The 18,735-nt window shown below is 43.6% G+C and overlaps 1 protein-coding gene across 1 annotated transcript in view; it reads right to left on the reverse strand.

Moving 5' to 3' along the window:
- Positions 1 to 18,735, reverse strand: part of LOC118675072 (CUB and sushi domain-containing protein 2-like) — a 347,464-nt gene that overhangs the window by 277,012 nt on the left and 51,717 nt on the right. The window contains exon 2 of the mRNA XM_036347222.1: positions 11,062 to 11,278. Coding sequence (XP_036203115.1) covers positions 11,062 to 11,278 — 217 coding nt within the window. The remainder of the gene's footprint in view (positions 1 to 11,061; positions 11,279 to 18,735) is intronic.

Consider the following 18,735-nt stretch of genomic DNA (forward strand, 5'->3'; position numbering starts at 1 on the left):
CGGATAGGGAGGTTGTGGCCCCACCCCCTGTCACACACAGAGCCGCAGGGCGATCAGGGGGTTTGGGCGCTGCCCCCTGTCACGCTGATCCCGGTGCCGGGAGGCCTCTTGGCTCCGCTGATCCTGGTGCTGCGAGGCATATTACCCTTTTACTATATAGGATAGAGGCCTGGTGCATGGGTGGGGCTGGCTGGTTTGCCCTGAAGGGTGTTCTGGATCAGGGTGGGGGTCCCCACTGGGGTGCCTGGCCAGCCTGGGTGAGGGGGTGATGGCTGTTTGCAGCTGGTCACACACCCTTCAGGGTTGGGGTCCCCACTGGGGTGCCTGGCCAGCCTTAGTGAGGGGCTGAGGGCTGTTTGCAGCTGGTCAAACACCCTTCAGGGTGGGGGTCCCCACTGGGGTGCCTGGCCAGTCTGGGTGAGGGGCTGAGGGCTGTTTTTAGGCTGGCGGGTGACGGAAGCTCCCAACCGCTTTTTTTCTTTTTTTTTTTTTAATTCTGGGCCAGCTTTAGCTCTGAGGCTCCAGCTCTTAGGCCTCCGCTGCTGAAAGTAGGTAATCGAAACAATGTATAACTCCAGCTCTGACTCCAGCTCTGAGATCCCAGCTCGCTGAAAGCTGGTTTCTGGGGGGGTTTTTTTAGCTTCTATTTTTGTTAAAATGTTTCAAACTGCAGGCTCAGAGGCCTGCAAGGCAGGCGGGGAACTTTGGTTGCAAGCAAACCTCATGTTAGTTTCAAGCTGCCTGGCTGCCGGCCTCCATCTTGGCTGACAGTTAATTTGCATATCTCCCTGATTAGCCAATGGGAAGGGTAGCGGTCATACGCCAATTACCATGTTTCTCTTTTATTAGATAGGATATAGTAACTGAGAACTGGTTTTCTTTTCAATAAGAGAGGATGAGCTCAGTACTTGGGAGGTATTAGTTGGGTGCCATTTCTGCAGACAAAGAAATGGAATAAAGTCTGGAATTACATGTCCAAACTTGCCTGCACCATGTGGACAACATCCCCAGTTAGGAGAGTCCCTTGCACAGCACTTTCTGATATTCCCAAGGTTCAGGGAACAAGGGTTAAGGATAAAAAAGGAGACACTTTATCTCAGCAACAGCCCTTCTGGCTACCACCTGCAGCAAAGGCCAGATGAGGGCCATGGAGTGGCCAACTCCATTCTGGGGGAAAGTCGACTCTTTGACCAACCCTGGTGACACCGTGGACAGGACCCATCATGGGGAGGGTTGCAGGCAGCACAGGCCTTTTGCCTGAGACTCAGGCTCCAAAGTGACTTAAATTTTGGCTGCTATTAACTAGCAGATTTGGCAAATGAGCAAGGTAAGGTTTTACTACAAAAACAGACTTTGACCTTGAACCACAGGGTTCAACCCCAACCACGTTTGCCCATACCCACCCTTTGGCATCTGGTGATGGAGCTCATGGATGCCCCCTGGGTCACTGCAGTGGGTGTCCCAAGCCCCAAGCCAGGCAGACCCTGCTTCCTCCCCTTCGGCAACCCCCTCATCCCTGATGTGGCTGTGCCAACCTGTGTAAACTTGGTGTCAGCAGAATCTAGGAGTTTGAATACAGCTGCCCAAGGCATGTGGCTTCTTAGAGATTCAGTTTTCTTAGAAATCAAACTGAAGGCAATATTCTTACCTCTGGGAAAATTGTGAGGATTAAATGAGATATGGCCCATAAGCACCTGGTACACAACAGGTAAATATTTATTCCCACCTCCCAACCCTCCTCTGGGTCTGTCTACCTAAGGCATCACAGCTCATGGTCCTAGACGCAGCGGTTCTCAACCTGTGGGTGGCGACCCTCAGAAAACACATATAGCATATCAGATATTTACATTACGATTCATAACAGTTAGCAAAATTACAGTTATGAAGTAGCAACGAAAATAATTGTATGGTTGGGGGTCACCACAACATGAGGAACTGTATTAAAGAGTCATGGCATTAGGAAGGTTGAGAACCACTGTAGGATAAACAATGTCCCCTCTCCCCCCCCAATTCTGCAGTGTTTTTTTGGCCCAGCATTGCTCCCACAGTAAGAGTCAGCAATCTCACTGGGAACCTCCATGAATCCCCCAAGCTTGCCTGGTGAAACACCATGAATAACACCAAGGGCGATAACTCAGAAAGACAGGCTGCTGCCCTGTCCCAGGCAATCCTGTCCAGCAGGCTTTGGCCTCTCCACTCTGCAGATGACTCCTTATTAATCACAGATAACTTTCCTGATTAAATACAAAGCTCCTACCAACAGGTTTGCCTCTGGACGGCAAATCTGCCGGCATTTAGGATGAATCAAACATATTTACTTCTCAGATGTTAGGGTTTTGATAAAATCCATAATGCCTTTGGCCTCAAGCCCTCTTCCTATTAATTATTAAACCCTTGTGTGTTTCGAGGGTAATTGAATCCATGTTTCTAATTAGTTTACACTTAATTCATCAGAACAATTTTTAAAGGGCTGATGGATGTCCCAATAAGCCTCATGGGCAGTTTAATGAATCTGTAGTTAAAAAGAAATTGGACACACACCAAACTGTTAACAGCGGTTACCTCCAGGGAGCGGGGCTGGGACAAGAAGGCACTTGCGTTTTTTTTACTCGATACACGACTGCATGGCCTGACTTTTTAGAAGTAGCGAGTTCCCGTTATTTCTACCATTTTAAAGAAACTGCTTAACAAGGAAAATGGAATGAATTTTTAAAAAGGAAATGAAGTGAATGCAAATGAGTCCCACGCAGTGAGAAGGCCTCTTGGTGTGGAGCAGAAAGCCTGGTTTCTGGCTGCATGAGACCCACTGCTCCATTAGCCACTTAGCAGCTTACAGAACTGAGACGTTTACTAAACCCCTGCAAAGAAAATTAATATCCCCCATCTCATGGGTGGGTCGTTGAATTATTTTAGATAACACATGGAATGCCTGGTTAAGACTTTTTGGTATGTCTCTACTTCCCTTAGGATACATCACAAACTCTCCAGCATGGCATATAGGACCCCTAATGATACGGCTCAGCCACATACCCACCTCCCACTACACCCCAACCACTGTCATTGAGCTCCCTGCCTTTCTCTTGTTTTGCCTAGGCCTGTGCACAACCTATTCTCTTGGCCTGAAACTCTCTCCCCATCCCTCCTTCCATGCCCTATCAGTGATCTAATTTCCCCCAGAGAGCGTTCATTCATTCTCTCCATAAATATTTGTTGAGCACCTACTATGGAACCAGGCCCTGGAGACACAATGCAGAGTAAAACAGAAATAGTCCCTGCAGTCATAAAGCTTGCAGTCTTGTCGGAAATGAGCACAAATCCAATTATCACACACATGCACATGTAAAACCATGAAGGATGGATATGTAATCTGAGGGGTTATCATCACACGAGGGTTTGACTAGATTGAAAATTAGAGTTGTCTCAGAGGACCTGCTGGGTGAGAAAGTGATGAGTAAGTTGAGATATGAAGAATGATAACTAAACAAAGGGTAGGTGGAGGGAAGACATTCCAGGCCCCCAGATCAGAATCTACAAAGATCTCCTCAAGACTAGGTCAGATTCCTCAGTCACAGCATCATGGACTATCTGTACTGTCTCCTTTAAGAGATCATAAATTCCTTGAAATCAGAGGCTGTCTTGTTAACTGCTGTATCCCCAACACTTGGCATTCCTAGTAGGCATTCAATACATCTTAAATAAATAACAGTGAATGAATGAATGAATGAATGAATGAGTCCAGCATGGTGTCTGACCCATTACAGGTGGCCAGTGTCATCATTTCTTCTTTCTCCTCTCCAGTGTCCTCTCTCTGCTTCGGTCCTAATCAGGGATGCTCCCTCATCCCATGGGTCCTTCCAGCCGCCTCCAGCCCGCAAAGCTCATTCTCAAGGAACTCTGGGGTTGTCCTCCAAGGACAACCCGACTGATGTACAAGGCACACTTTTAAAGGAATCCAACAGACAGGTTCTTTAGGGGCCTCTGCTGTGATCTGTATTCATAAGGCGGTAAATCTAGCAAATTGGGTGAATTTTTTACAACTTCCAAACAGGTGCCTAACGCCAGTTGAGTGAAATCTGCAACTAGCTCCAAATGACTAACTGCATTCCACCTTAGGCTGATGACAGAATGTGTATTGCCAGTAATTGAGGGAACAAGTTGTAGTGCTTCCCATAACGTGAGCCCAAATGTCTAAATTAAGGGATGCTTAGATGTGCTTAACTGGTGCAGTCATCACCGGCGCCCTATCAACCCTCCAATGTACAGTGATGCAGTTTATTAGCAATGTCTCCATAGATTATGTTCGCTGTGTTCCATTAGAAAACTTCATTTCATATTAAACTGCAATGCAATCGGACGTCTGCCAGCATGGGAAGGCCATCTCATTGTGCGAAAGCAGAGATGTGGGGATTGTTTCCGTAATTCATCCAGGCCGGGCTGACACTGCATTCTCTGGAAGGCTCTTTGTTCTTTCCTTGCTAATTTTCAAACTCCTACAGGCTTCCCGGCCTTCAGGACCAGCTCCTACTCCCATTTCCCACCCTGATCCATTATGAGAAGAATCTGATCAGCTTCTATTGTAAATTTAATTTCAAGCAGCCAGACGCTGCCTCCTGGCACCCTGGGATGCTGCTGCTTGTGAATAGCTCTAGATGAAATGTGAGATGCTTTCAAGAAGATGGCGATGAACCCCTGGTGGAGAAAGGGAGTCACTGGGAGATGAATGGCATCTGCATATAGAACAAGCTGTGCACAGTGTGCCCGCTGGCACCTCTTCATGAACGATGCCAGGTGCAGCTTTCAGTACCTTGCATTGCTGAGAATCCTCCCTTTCTCAGAGGAGGACACTGAGGTTCAGGTGGTTGACTCATTTGTCCAAGGTCACTGACACAGAAATGAGATTAGAATCCAGGTGTCTGGCACTAAAGGCCTTCACTCCTCAATCACCTCCCTTGGGATTCCTCAATCTTAGCACTGCTGGCATTTGTGGTAGAAGGCTGTCCGCTGCCAGGTAGGATGTTTAGCAGCATTCCTGGCCTCTACCCGTTAGATGCCACAGCCTCTCTCTAGTCTGACAGCCCAAAATGTCTCCAGACATTGCCAAACGTCCCCTGGGGCTCAAAATTGCCCTCAGTTGAGAGCCACTGCTCTATCTCATGACTTATAAATTCACTTGCGTGTGTGTGTGTGTGTGTGTGTGTGTGTGTGTGTATGCTTCTTTTTGCTTAACTGTGTTTTATTTTTTTCTACAAATATTTAAGTACTCCTTTTGTTTATGTATCATCACAATTCAAAGCAGTTTTCGCACATTATTTAATTTAATACTATGAGATAGATACTGATATATGCACTTCAGAGATGAGGATACTGAGGATGAGAGTCGAAGTGAAAAAAGAAATGCATTAAAAATGTACAGAAAGCAGAATTGCAAAACTTATGCCTGTCAATCAAGTCATTGACAATAAACACAGAAAGCCTACTGCAGGCTTCCTGGTGGTTGTCCCCACAGATGGGCGACCATGGGATCAGTAATGCTACCCAGAGGGAATGTCTCCCCGTGAGTCCAATCCCTGAAGTCTAAAAAGTCTAACAGTTGAGCCACAGATGATGTGTCAAGACAGGCACCAAAGTCCTCTACAAATAGTCTGAGTTTCTAGGTCCTGAGAACAGAAGGGCAAGGGAAAATGCAAATAATGTCTGTGGAGCACTGTGGGGTCTGTAGCAGGTGGCTCACATGCTACAACCCTGTCAGGCAGGTCAGTGTCACCTCTATTTTATAGATGAGGCTCAAAAAGGCCAAACTTGGGCAGGTCACAGAGCAAATAAATGCAGAACCGAGCTGCATATAAATCTAGGCCTGTCCCCACTGTACCCTACTGTCTCCCGGGAAAACACTGTGACAGGAGGTGACCTACCTGTTCTGCCAGATGAATGAAGGATAACGTCAGTGCGGCAAACAGCCTGATAGGCTGAGAGAACACATTTTACTGGAAACTAGATTCACTGGGCCAATATGGCTTGTTTTCTGCTTCCAAGTCAGACACTGTGGAGTCAACCTCCACCCCTTCCTTTTTCTTATTCCCACTCCACAGTCCCTATAAATCCACCCTTAACTCCGGGGGGCAACGCTTTCCCAGAACATCACACAAATCCACAGCATCTTCTCTCCTCGTTGTTCCACTTCAGGCGCCACCGTCTCTTGCCTGGCCTGTCATTCATTAGTCTGGCCCCCACCCCAGTGGGGTTTTCCATACTGCAGCCAGATTGTGCCAGAATCCTTCACTTAAAAACCTTCATTAGAAGAGCACCTGCCAAACACCTACAGCTAACATCATAGTTAATGGGAAAGACTAAATGTTTTAAGATCAGGAACAGGACAAGAATGTCCACTCTCACCACTTCTTTTTTTTTTTTTAATATATTTTTATTGATTTTTTACAGAGAGGAAGGGAGAAGGATAGAGAATTAGAAACATCGATGGGAGAGAAACATTGATCAGCTGCCTCCTGCACATCTCCTACTGGGGATGTGCCCGCAACCCAGGTACATGCCCTTGACTGGAATCGAACCTGGGACCTTTCAGTCCGCAGGCTGACGCTCTATCCACTGAGCCAAACCGGTTTTGGCATCACTCTCACCACTTCTATTCAATGTTGTACTGAAGGTTCTATCCAGTGCAATTAGGGAAAAAAAGATTTAATTAAAAGCAACTAGATTGGAAAAGAACTAAAACTGTTTTTATTCAGAGATATAAAAAACCATTAGGACTATTAATGACAAGTTCAGCTAGGTCACAAGATATAAGATATTGTATTTCTAGATATCCAAGAAAATTTAAAAATTAAATTAAAAATAATTCTGTATATAATAGCATCAAAAAGAATAAAAATCTTAAGAGAAATGTCCATGTCAAAATGGAGAGGCAAGACAATACATTAAGCTCCCCTTCAACCTAACCCCCCAAATTCTCATGGAAATAACCTAAGGTTTATAAAAAGGGAGACTGTATGTCCATGTTGGAAACTAGGAAAGAGAGAGAAGCCTACATGCTACAATCACTAAGGAATTTCTATAAGGTGCAATACCAGACACCTGATTAACAAAAAGGCTAACTAGACAAGATATTGACAGAGAAATACAGTTGAAGCCCTGGCTGGTGTGCCTCATTTGGTTGGGCGTTGTCCCGCGCACTGACAGGTTGCTGCTTCAATTTCTGGCCAGGGCACATGCCCTGGTTTCGGGCTCAATCCCCAGGAGGGAATTCCGGGGGCAGCCAATCAATGTTTTCCTTTCACATCAACATTTCTCTCTCTTTCCCTTCCTTTTTCTCTAAACAAAAAAATAACACAGTTTAAAATGTGTTCTGAAGTAACTTTAACTACTAGAATAAAAATCACAGAAAAGACAAAGAAAACTTACACTTGAAGACAGAAAAGGAAAGGACATAAGAAAGCTAAAAAGCACAAAGCATTAACTATTATACAATTACACAAAAGAGCAAGTATATCAGTTAGCACAAAAAAATATGAGTGAAATAAACTTTCCAGTTAAAGAATAAAGACTCTCAGGAAAGATTTAAAAATAAAAATCCAATTATATCTTGTACTAAGAAATACACCTAAAACAATGACATAGAAATATTAAAAATAAAGAAAAGTGGCAAACAGGGACTCGATAAATGCAAAACTAAAAGAAAATAAAGGTGGTAATATTATTATAAAAGTAGAAGTTAAGGCAAAAAACCTTTGGGGATAAACATAATTTTTATATTGAAAAATATAATTTGCTCTGAAGATCTAATGCTAAAAATACATGCTGAAGAGTACACCACCAAAATATATAAAATAAAACTGAGAAATAAAAGGATGAATTGACAAAAACAATAGTGAAAATGTAAAATCAACACACTGCTTGTCCTTGACAAATATCATCTAGACCAGCAGTTCTCAACCTGTGGGTCACGACCCTTTGGCGGTCGAACGACCCTTTCTCAGGGGTCGCCTAAGACCATCCTGCATATCAGATATTTACATAACGATTCATAACAGTAGCAGAATTACAGTTATGAAGTAGCAACGAAAATAATTTTATGGTTGGGGTCACAACATGAGGAACTGTATTTAAAGGGCCAGAAGGTTGAGAACCACTGATCTAGACAATAAAGAAGATATTAGAAAAAATGAATAATACTAAAAAGTTTTACCCTTCAACCAAAGAATCTACTTTGGTTTTTTCAAATACTCATAGAACATTTACATAAAAATGATCTTATACTGTGAAAATAAAAGCAACAAATTCTCCAAAGTAGAAATCATAATCCGATTAAAATACAATTCAACTGAATAGTAATTTTTTAAGTATAAAAAAGTTTACTAGAAAGTTTTAGGAAAAATCTCTAGAGTCAAGGAAGGAGCAAAACTGCAATTAGAGATTCTTTCTACAATAATGACTATCCATCAAAATTCATGGGATATGGTCAAAGTTGTACTTAGGGGAAAATGTTTCTTAATGTTTTGATTACCAAACAGGAAATAATGGAAGTAATTCAATTCACAAAACCAGCAAAAGAGCAATATCAGCCTAAGGTGAGTAAGAGAAAAGAATGAATAAAGATAAAAACAGAAATCAATAAGTTAGATAATAGGGAAAGAATAAAATTGATAGCCCTAGAATTGGAACTTTGAAAAGACCCATAAAACAGGCAAACTTCGGCAAGACGAACTGAGTAAAAAGAAAAACACAAATGCACAGGAGCAGGTGCAAGACGGGGGTGTGATCCCAGGTACTGTGGGGATAGGAACGTTTCCTGGGGGAACTGTATGTAATTCTACACGGCTACCCTTGACAATCTCCATAAAATAGATGACTTCCTAGACAAGCATACATAGAGAAACTGACTCCTCAGTAAAAAGAAAGTCTGAGTAGAATAACAACCACGTGAGAACATAAAAGAATTCACAAAGATCCAAGAGTCCCCACCAAACACACTTGCTATCCCCCCTACAGACCCAAAGGAGTGTCATTCCAAAACCCTTCAAGGAGCACATTTTCCATGCTGTTTGGATGGTCCCCCTCTGTGGTCATCTCCCCTCCGAGGGTCCTCCGAGGTGTGGGCACCTCTGCTCCAGGGGAACTGAGAGGCAGAGCTTTCTCTCCAGCCTCCCCCTCGGCTGAGCCTGAATGCCCTAGGCTACTTCTGAAATAAACTGACATGAGCAGATCAGGAAGGTGACACAGAGGAACTCAAGCAAGGATGACCCAGTGAAGGTACAAACCCTGGGAGCCGCCTCTTCCTCAAACATGGCTGGCTGGCGGCATGGGCTAAGCGGGGGCCAGGAACACAATCCAGGGCTCTCCCCTGCCAGGACCACCTCCCAAGGTCATGAAACCCCCACCTTCCAGGCGAGAGCAATCTCCACCTCTGGTGAGTCTTCTAATACTTCACGCAGAGCCAGCAAACCCAAACGTCAGGAAACAGAGGTCTGACTACATGTGTGTGGACCCTGCTTTAAGAGAAAGGAAAGCTGGAATAACCCCAGTAGGCTGAGCTGGAAAGTTTGCTTACAGGGTCCATACCCCAAGCAAGCAGCCCATTAGCCTAATTGGACGTTTTATCTTTTAACATTCATTCAACATCCACCACCAGTCAATGCAGGTGCCCTACATCGTGTCACCTAAGGTCAACATCTAATGTGAGGACTCCCTCCCCTGTGACCTCATCCAGTCTCACGGTCTTAAGCACTACCTAGCACTGATTTCCTTGAACTCTAAACTCACTATTCAAGCCCATTCCTGTCTCTCTCATTAGCATGACCTCTGTGAAGACAGTGGCTTTGTTTTGCTAACAGCTATATTCCCAGCACCCAGGGTCAGTGTCTGGCACATAACATGTGCTCATGAAATATTTGTGGAATGAATAAGGGCAGGGAGGACTCCAGTCCCCTCATCCAAGTTGCACTGAACACCTACTGTGTGCCAAATCCTGCTGAGCCCAAGGGAGATGAAAAAAACCAGTCTGGTCTAAAACAAACTACTCATCCCCAACCTCTGCTGCAGGCTTGGCAGTCTCACCTCTGCACTGCCCAGAAAGGGCAGGTTGCCAGAGAGAAGAGGGCTGGGGGGGAATTGCAAATATTGTCTGTAATCCTGCTCCAGGCATCTTCAACAAAGCCTTGAGGTTAAGGACTTGGCAAGGACCCTTCATTAATTAGCACCCCGAGCTCCCCGGGACTTGGCTGGTTGGCTGGTAAGCCATTAACCCTATGGCTTCCTGGGGAGCCCAAAGCCTGGCAGGCAGGACCAGGACAAGGCTTGCAATGAAGCAGGGCAGACTACCATCAATCAAACCTCAGAGTGGCAACTCTGGAGCCCTTACAGCTGCCCAAGGAAAGTCTGCCCTTTCTGCAGAGGCTGTAGCTCCCATCCCTGCCTCCCTCCTCCATGTGAACCCCCTGCTTGGGAGGCAGCTCAGGGTTACAGGAAAACAGTCTCGCCTTCTCCATGGTTTTCTCTTCCCATCGCCTGCAATGGGGTTTGAGAGAGTGGGATCTTCCCCAAATTTCTGATTCTATACCCATAGCCACGACCACAAGGTTTGTGGCCAAGGCAAAATGCAAAGCAATTTCCAACAAAGTATTAATGGTTTTCAAGTAGAGGATACAAGACACAGCCACTATTATTAGCCTTCAACTCTTATCTGCAGGGTCCAAGGGGGGAAAATTAATTTCTGTGTGTGCAAATAATATACACCAACAGATATTCATATATACACCATACACACCCAAAATCTGGTTTCAAGAAAAAACTTGAATTTCTCTATAATCCTTTTATGTCTTCTGTCGAGTCTTCCCAAATATCCAACTCATCAACCCTGTCCATTGAGCACTTCTAAGCAGGAGAAAGAAACTGGAAAATATAAAGAAACCCCAGAAGTTGCGGGCAGGCCTCATTAAAAGAGAGGGTCTTTGCTGATTGACCATAAACCTTTCACCCAAGTGGGTTCCTCCTCTCAGCAAGCTTGGCCCAGGGCCCAGCTATGTGCTGTGGGGAAGAGGCGGGTGGTACCTGGTTCGCAGGTTCTCTGGCTGTGGTGGGCCATCAAACACCGACAGAACATCGAAGTCCTCCTCCAGGGCGAAGGACTGGAAGACGAGCTGGATCCGGTGCTGGTCCTCTGCGGTGATGGTCCACGTGCAGTTGGCGTAATTGGGGTAGCCGTATGGGAACCCTGGGCTCTCAACTGTCCCATTGGGACCCTGCAGTTGGAACGTGCAGTTCTGGCCTGGGAGAGAGAAAGGGAGCAGTTCAGTGTGGCCTGGAGAACTCCTAGAAGCTTCCAGAGAGACAGGAGCACTGTGTTAGAGAATCATGAACCCGCTTTTCCAAGTGCGTCCTCGATGCCAGCCCCACGCTTGTCACGGGGGGGGGGGGGGGGGGGGAAGACGGGTGGCTGACACTGAGTGTGAGCCTGTTATGCCGCGCACTGTCCAGTGAGCATCACTGTGGCCAAGCCTGAGAACAACTCTGTGAGGTAGGACACTAAGGCTCAGAGAGAGTGGACAATGAAAGGACAACCAGACTAGGCAGCACGTGGAATTCCCCTTTACATTAGATGCCAGAGTGAGGATTTCAACCTTCTGCACCTTCCGCAGCCTCCTGACTCTGCAGGCCCCTCACCTCACCTTCTATCTTCTCTCTCTTCTCACTCTCCATAGAAAATAAAAGCCATCAGTGGGGATCCCGTCTTCCCAATTCCAAACCCATCTAGCCTGCCCTGCGCTGTCTTCCTTCTTCCAAGAGAGGAACCACATCTCCTTCAGTCTTACCATTAAGACAAAAAATGGGGTTCTATGGAAAGTAAGTTCACCGAGTGATCTGATCATAAATTCTTAAATGGACAGGTTATCTTGGGTAGTCCTGCCCCAGGCCTGTAACCTCTTTAATAAAAGGTTTATCTTTGCCTGAAGCAAGCCTTGTCCATTACCTCTGTGCATCTAGGTTAACAGGCCTTTGAAATGCCTCTTTTCAGGCCCCTCAGAAGAAAAAACCACCCTCAAGAGAACGCATATTCTCATTAGCCTATAATCCCATTCCGGCCTGCTTTCTCCTGCCTTCACGCTTTCATATCATCTTCCTTACTTCCCTCCCTAATTCCAAATGCATGAAAGAAGATGCAAACTGTTTTCTAAGTCTGTTGAGATCTTGGTTCCAGGCATATCCTCTGGCTGAAATAAACTTTTGAAAAAATTATCTACAGGTTTGGATGTTCTCATATTGACAACATAATCCTTCCATGTGCTCTTTGGATCCCATCCCTCCCTCCTCTTCACGAACCTTATATATGCTTCTGTCTACCATAGGATATACATGTTTAAGCGTTTCCTCTCCACTGGAACCTTCCCATTTTAAATGTGCTCAAGATTCTATCATTAAGAAAACAATTCCCACTCTACTCCTCATTTCCCACCAGCCTTATCTCTGTCTTCCCCTTCACAGCCAAATTTCTAGAAAACACACCTTTTTACAAGCTTTGTCTCCATTTTCTTACTTCCCACTCACTCTCCAGCCGTCAATTCTGCCTTCTGGTTCCAAACAGGTGTACTGAGGTCACTGAAGGGTGCAGGGGGTCTCTTCAGTCTTCATTTAATAGTGTTCTCTCTCAGCTGCCTCTAACAGTGTTGCTCACATACACCCTCCTTCTGAAAACAGTCCTCCCAGGCCAGAGTCTCAGACTTCATTGTGTGTGTGCACAATACCTGGGGACCAGGCTGAAATGTAGATTCTGAACCACAGCATCTGGGTGGGGCCGGAGTGCCTGCTCCTCTAAGTCACTCTCTGGTGAGGCTTTGATGCTGCTCAGGAACCCCCTCATTGCTGCTCAACAAGAAAAAAATCACTTAAGGTCTATGAGGGTCTCTGCACGGTCCGGCCCCTAGTGACCTCTTAGCCTTGTATCCACTAGTTTCTAGTCAAACCCCACCCTTCTCAGCCGTCTGTACCTGATGCACTCTCTGACTGCACAGCCACAGGACCTTTGCATATGCTATTTTCTCTGCCTTGAACACTCTCCCCTCCCTACTTGGCATATTTATCTTTCAGATCATGGTCAAGTGCCTCTCCTTAACTAGAACAAACCCCCCATTATATGCTCTTGTGACACCATAACATCTCCTTGGTAGCACCTATAATAGAAGCAAATTTCCATGCTTCTGTGTGATTATTTCATAAATATCTATCTCCTTGCCAGGCCATAAGCTCCATGAGAAAGCAGACTATATGGGAGTTTTCCCATTTTTAAAGCCACAAACCAAGCTCAGTACCAGGCACTTGGTAAGTTCTCAATAATTTAACACACTGTATTTGGTTAGACACTCTTCTAACAACTTTACATGTATTGACTTGTTTAATCCTCGCAACAGCTCTATAAGGTGGATACTATAAAAATCATCTCCATTTAACAGGTGAAGAACTAAGGCAAAGATAAATTAAGGGAGGGGGCCCAAGGCCCACTGTTACTCACAGTCGGGATTCAAATGTAAGAAGTCCACCTCAGATCCACCTGCTTAACTATGATGCTAATACAATGACTCAACATTAATTTTTTTTAAAGCCGACATTAGGGATAATTGACAAAGGACAGTTAATCTCTAAAGTGACTAATATTGAAAAAATATGCTGTAACACAAAGCATCCCAGTAAAGAGCAAAAAGTTAAGGTCTTCTGAGTAAATGCTAAATGGGCATTTAATGAAATAAGACATGTAAACCTGATTAAAATAGCATCTGGGACCAGGAGAAAGAATATTTCCTTAACCATCATTTTAGAACAATTACCTACATGGTACTTGTGGTAAAATACCTGATTAAGATCAGGAATGAGATAGAAATGCTACTATCACCTCTGAGATTTCACGCCTTATTGGAAGAGCCAGCCCATGCGACACAAGGAGAGGAAATGAGAAGCAAGCATATGGTTTGCAGATGATATGTTAATATACCCAGAAAACCCAGGAGAATTAATTATAAAGTTATTAGAACTAATAAGAAATTTTAGCTAAGTAGCCAAATGTGAAATAAATAGACAAAATCAATAACATTCCTATTACCAGAGACAGATGAAAATTTAAAGAAAACAGGTATTGTTTATATTAATTACAAAATGCATATAATACATAGAAATAAACTTAATAAGGACTGTGTAGGCACTGTATGAAGATAACTTTTATAGAGGGATAAAAAATTTTGAATAATTGGAGAGACATAGCATAATCTTGAGCGGAAAGACTACTGAAAGGTTAATTTAGAATATTAACCTTTTGAGAAGTTATTGAAAAGTTAATTTATAAGCTGAATGCAAGTCTGACCAAAAGCCTGATGACCTGTTTTAAATTTAGTAAAATGATACCTAAGTTTAACTGGGAACATAGGCATTTACAGACAATGCAGAAATTTTAAAAGGTGGTAAATGGAGTAGCCTTATCCTACCAGGTACTAAACAGAACCAGCAAATGACACTTACGAAAATAGTGTGGAGGTCCAAGAGTGGACAGTCAGAACATGAAATGATATTGCAGAAATAGCTTTAATACACATAAAAACTGAAATATGTGTAAGACAACATTTAAAAATCAATGAGAAAAGAAACACATTTTTGCAGGGTCAACTAATTAACTGCTTGGGAAAAGAATTATCTCCTCGACTCACATCACATACTAAATACATTCCAGATAGAATAAAGAGTTATAAGTTAAAAAGAAGAGGGAACTCTTACCATTTGCAACGGCATGGATGGAACTGGAGAGCATTATGCTAAGTGAAATAAGCCAGTCAATGAAGGAAAAATACCACATGATCTCACTCATTCATGGATAATAAAGACCATTATAAACTTATGAACAAAAATAGATACAGAGGCAGAGCTGCCTCAAACAGACTGTCAAACTGCAGCGGGAAGGCCGGGAAGGGTAGGGGGGCAGAAGGGGGGGGAGGGTAGGAGATCAACCGAAGGACTTACATGCATGCATATAAGCATAACCAATGGACATAAGACACTGGGGGGTAGGGGAGGCCAGGGGATTGTCAAGAGCTGGGGGAAAAAGGAGACATATGTAATACCCTTTGTAACACTTTAAGCAATAATAAATAAATAAATAAATAAATAAATAAATAAATAAGTAAGTAAGTAAGTAAGTTAAAAAGAAACCAAGCCAAAAACACTTAGAAGAGAATATTGGCAAATTATGATCTAACTGTGATTTTCTGAACATAAAAGCTGTGGAAGATACAAGATTGATCATTTTATTCCAAAAAATATTAATGGTTGTATGTCAAAAATAGAAGCAAAATGAAAAGTCATATAAAAATGCTAGCTAGGTAAAAAGCAATATCCTTAATATAGAAAGAATTTTGACGAATCAATAGGAAAACAACAAGCACTGTAACTGAAAAACTGAAGAGGGTCTTGAAGAAGTTAGTTCACAAAAGAAGACATAAGTGCCTCCAGAAACTAGAAATATATTTAACCACAATAACAATGAAATAAAACTTCTATCTCTACAACTTCCAAAGGAGTCCCCTAGTTCACTTCCCTAAACTTTCCCTCACTGCCAGTGACACCAGATCTTCTGGGCTCATGCTCTAAAACCTGCCGGGTGATGTCACTGTATCATGTCACTCATATATTCATTCATTCTTCTAGGTTCGACCCTGGGATGGGCCATGCACCTCAGATCACAAATTAGATATAAACAGATACATGTACAAATCCCATAAGAGCCACACCTTAAAAGCTACCCTCACTCATGTCCTGGACAACCATTGGCACCAACATTCACCACCATCCCAGCATCCCAGACTGCTGCCTTGGCTCAGACTAGCACAGTTCTGCAGTTTCTGATTCAGAATCTGGGTATTAACAGTGAAGAAACAGGTGAAGGCGGTTCAGAACAGAGCCCCAGGGAACACTTTCCATGTACAAGGTATAAGGAAGGTGACAGATAGGGGCAGGGAGGCAGGCAGAATAGTGGGAAGAGAACCAGAGGGAGAAGGTGATCCAATGTGTGGAGCACCCCAGAGAGGCTAAGATGAGGGTTTGGGAGGAGGCCTCTCAGTCTGATGTCTAAACGTTCACTCTAGAAATAAGAACACTGAGAGTGGGAGCTTTGTCCTGGTTCCTACTTCATCCCCAGTGCCTGAATTCAAAAAGTATTTGCTGAATGGATACATGAATTCCAGCAAAGGCAGGTGGCAAGGGAACAGAGACCAGATTATAACAAGTAATGGCAAGATTGGCTGGTGAGAGGGTAAAGGGCACTATATTTTAAACAGTAATTTATACACTTTTCTCATTTTAGAAAATTTGAAAGATATAGGCAAGAATTAAAAAAAAAGGAAACATCATAATCCTCACCTTCCTTCCAGAGGCAACTGCTGTGAATATTTTCATTTATTTTTTCTAATATTTTCATGCATATTTCACACTGGTGAGATAATGTGTATATAATTTTGTGGGGTTTTTTTTTTCCCAGTAAATTCTTTCGCCAAATCACAGGAGGTCATGGACGCTTCTAATATGCATAAATACCCATACATGCAACACAAAGATTACAAAGAACTCATCTCTCCTCTCTTTCCCTTCCATCCAACCCAAAATAACTGAAGTTAGCAGGCAGGTGTCCTGCTCCAACCTTCTCCTCTCTCATGCAAACAAATGGACACAGTAAGGCAGAATTTTTATTATTTTGTTTCAAAAGTGAAATCGGAGTTCAGCTCATTTCTCTGCAACTTGCTTTCTCACTTAACAATCCATCAGGGACACCTTCCAGGTCAGTAGATACATATCTAACTTGTTTTTCATATAAATGTGTAATATTCCAGGGCATGAATGTATCTCAATTTATTCAACCACTCCCCTGCTGATGGCCATTCAATTCTTTTCTTGGTTTTCTTTTGCAACAATTCAGTAAACATTATAACATAAGCTTTTCCCCCAGATATTGAATCTGTTCATAAACAGCATTTCAAATGGATGCACAACATTCCAATATATGGTTATACTAGAATTTACTCAACCATTCCACTACTGTCATACATTTCAATTGTTTCTGGATTTTTCCCCCATCCTATATAATAAAGGGCTAATATGCAAATCGACCAAACAGCGGAACCGGTCGCTATGACACACACTGACCACCAGAGGGCAGACACTCAACACAGGAGCTGCCCCCTGGTGGTCAGTGTTCTCCCACAGGGGGAGCGCCGCTCAGCCAGAAGCCGGGCAATGGCTGGTGAGAGCAGAGGCCTCCGACTGCCTCCTTAGGCCCGGGGGGGGGGGGGGGGGGGAGGAGTGGGCCTAAGCCATCAGTCAGACATCCCCCAAGGGCTCCTAGATTGCAAGAGGGCGGAGGCCGGGCTGAGGAAACCCCCACCCCACCCCCAAGTCCACAAATTTTGTGCACCAGGCCTTTAGTTATAAATAAGACTCCTAGGGAGGTCTAGTGACAGAATGCTGGTCAGTGCAGTGGAAAATGCTTTTCCATGGCCAGAGTCCCAGAACGAATGTTCACTTTTGCAATAGTGGCATCCAGCTTCGGTTTCGGGGGAGGGAGGATATTGTCCATATCAGGTTGGCTGACCTCTGCGACAGGCATTGTCAGAGGTGGGTAGATAGGGCTGGAAGCCTGACTGGTTTGGAAGTCTCCCTGAAATCAAATGTGTGTTCGTGAACTAAGAAAGTTATAACCCAGGGCACTCCAGACTGAAATGCTAATAGAGTGGGAGCCTATGCCAAAGTGGCTGAACGTCCTTTCATGTCTATGAAATGCTGAGCTTTTTCCAAGAAAACAGCTACCTGTTCCTCACTTCAGTGACCAGCTTGCTGCCTTGTAAACAGGAATGCTGCTGTAAACTTGCATCTGAGTACCCAAGATGGTGTCTGCCTTCTCTCACCCATGCCTGTAAGTCAGCGCAGCTACCACATATGACCCATTCTGAGCTCAAGAACAATCCTGCAGAGCTAGACTCTTCAGGTTGTTGTGCACGTATTTATTTTTAGATGATTTCCCTAGGACAGATTCCAAAGTGCAGGTTACGGGATCAAAGGATATGACCTTAGTGAGGCTTTGGCTCTGTTTCACCCATTGGTTTATTTCTTTCCAGAAAAAGTACACCAATTACATTCTCAACAGCCTGGGCAGGAATGCCTATCTCAAGGCATACTCACCAACACTGTCCACTATCTCATTGAGAAGTTTTTGTCTACTTGTTAGGTGCAAAAAGTGCTATCTTATTTTATTTAGCATCTCTTTGTGACTCAGATTCAACGTTTTCAAACTTTTCCTAGTGATTTTAATTCCTCCTTTGGGGAACTAGCTGATGAATTCTTGGGCTCATTTTTCAATGTGGTATTTTTCTGATTTATATACTTATACCTTCTAGGCATCATGTGCAGTACCTATGTACATTCTGTAGTCGTTTTGGACTTTTTATGCTGTTTGACATAGAGTTTCTCAATTTTATATACTTACATCTTCCATAAGCTCTTAACATTTTTCTTATCAATTTGTACTAACTCTTTACAGATTCAGGATTTCACTCTTTTGTCAACTTTGTTGCAAACATTGTTTTCTACCTGGTTGTGTGCCTTGTTTTGTTTAGATTTTAGACCATGTAGATTAAAATGTCCCCTTTGTACAGGCAGTCACATTTACCTATCTCTTTCTCGGTAATATGTTTCCTTTTT

Source organism: Myotis myotis, unplaced genomic scaffold, assembly GCF_014108235.1.
Source record: "Myotis myotis isolate mMyoMyo1 unplaced genomic scaffold, mMyoMyo1.p scaffold_m19_p_2, whole genome shotgun sequence".
NCBI lineage: Eukaryota > Metazoa > Chordata > Mammalia > Chiroptera > Vespertilionidae > Myotis > Myotis myotis.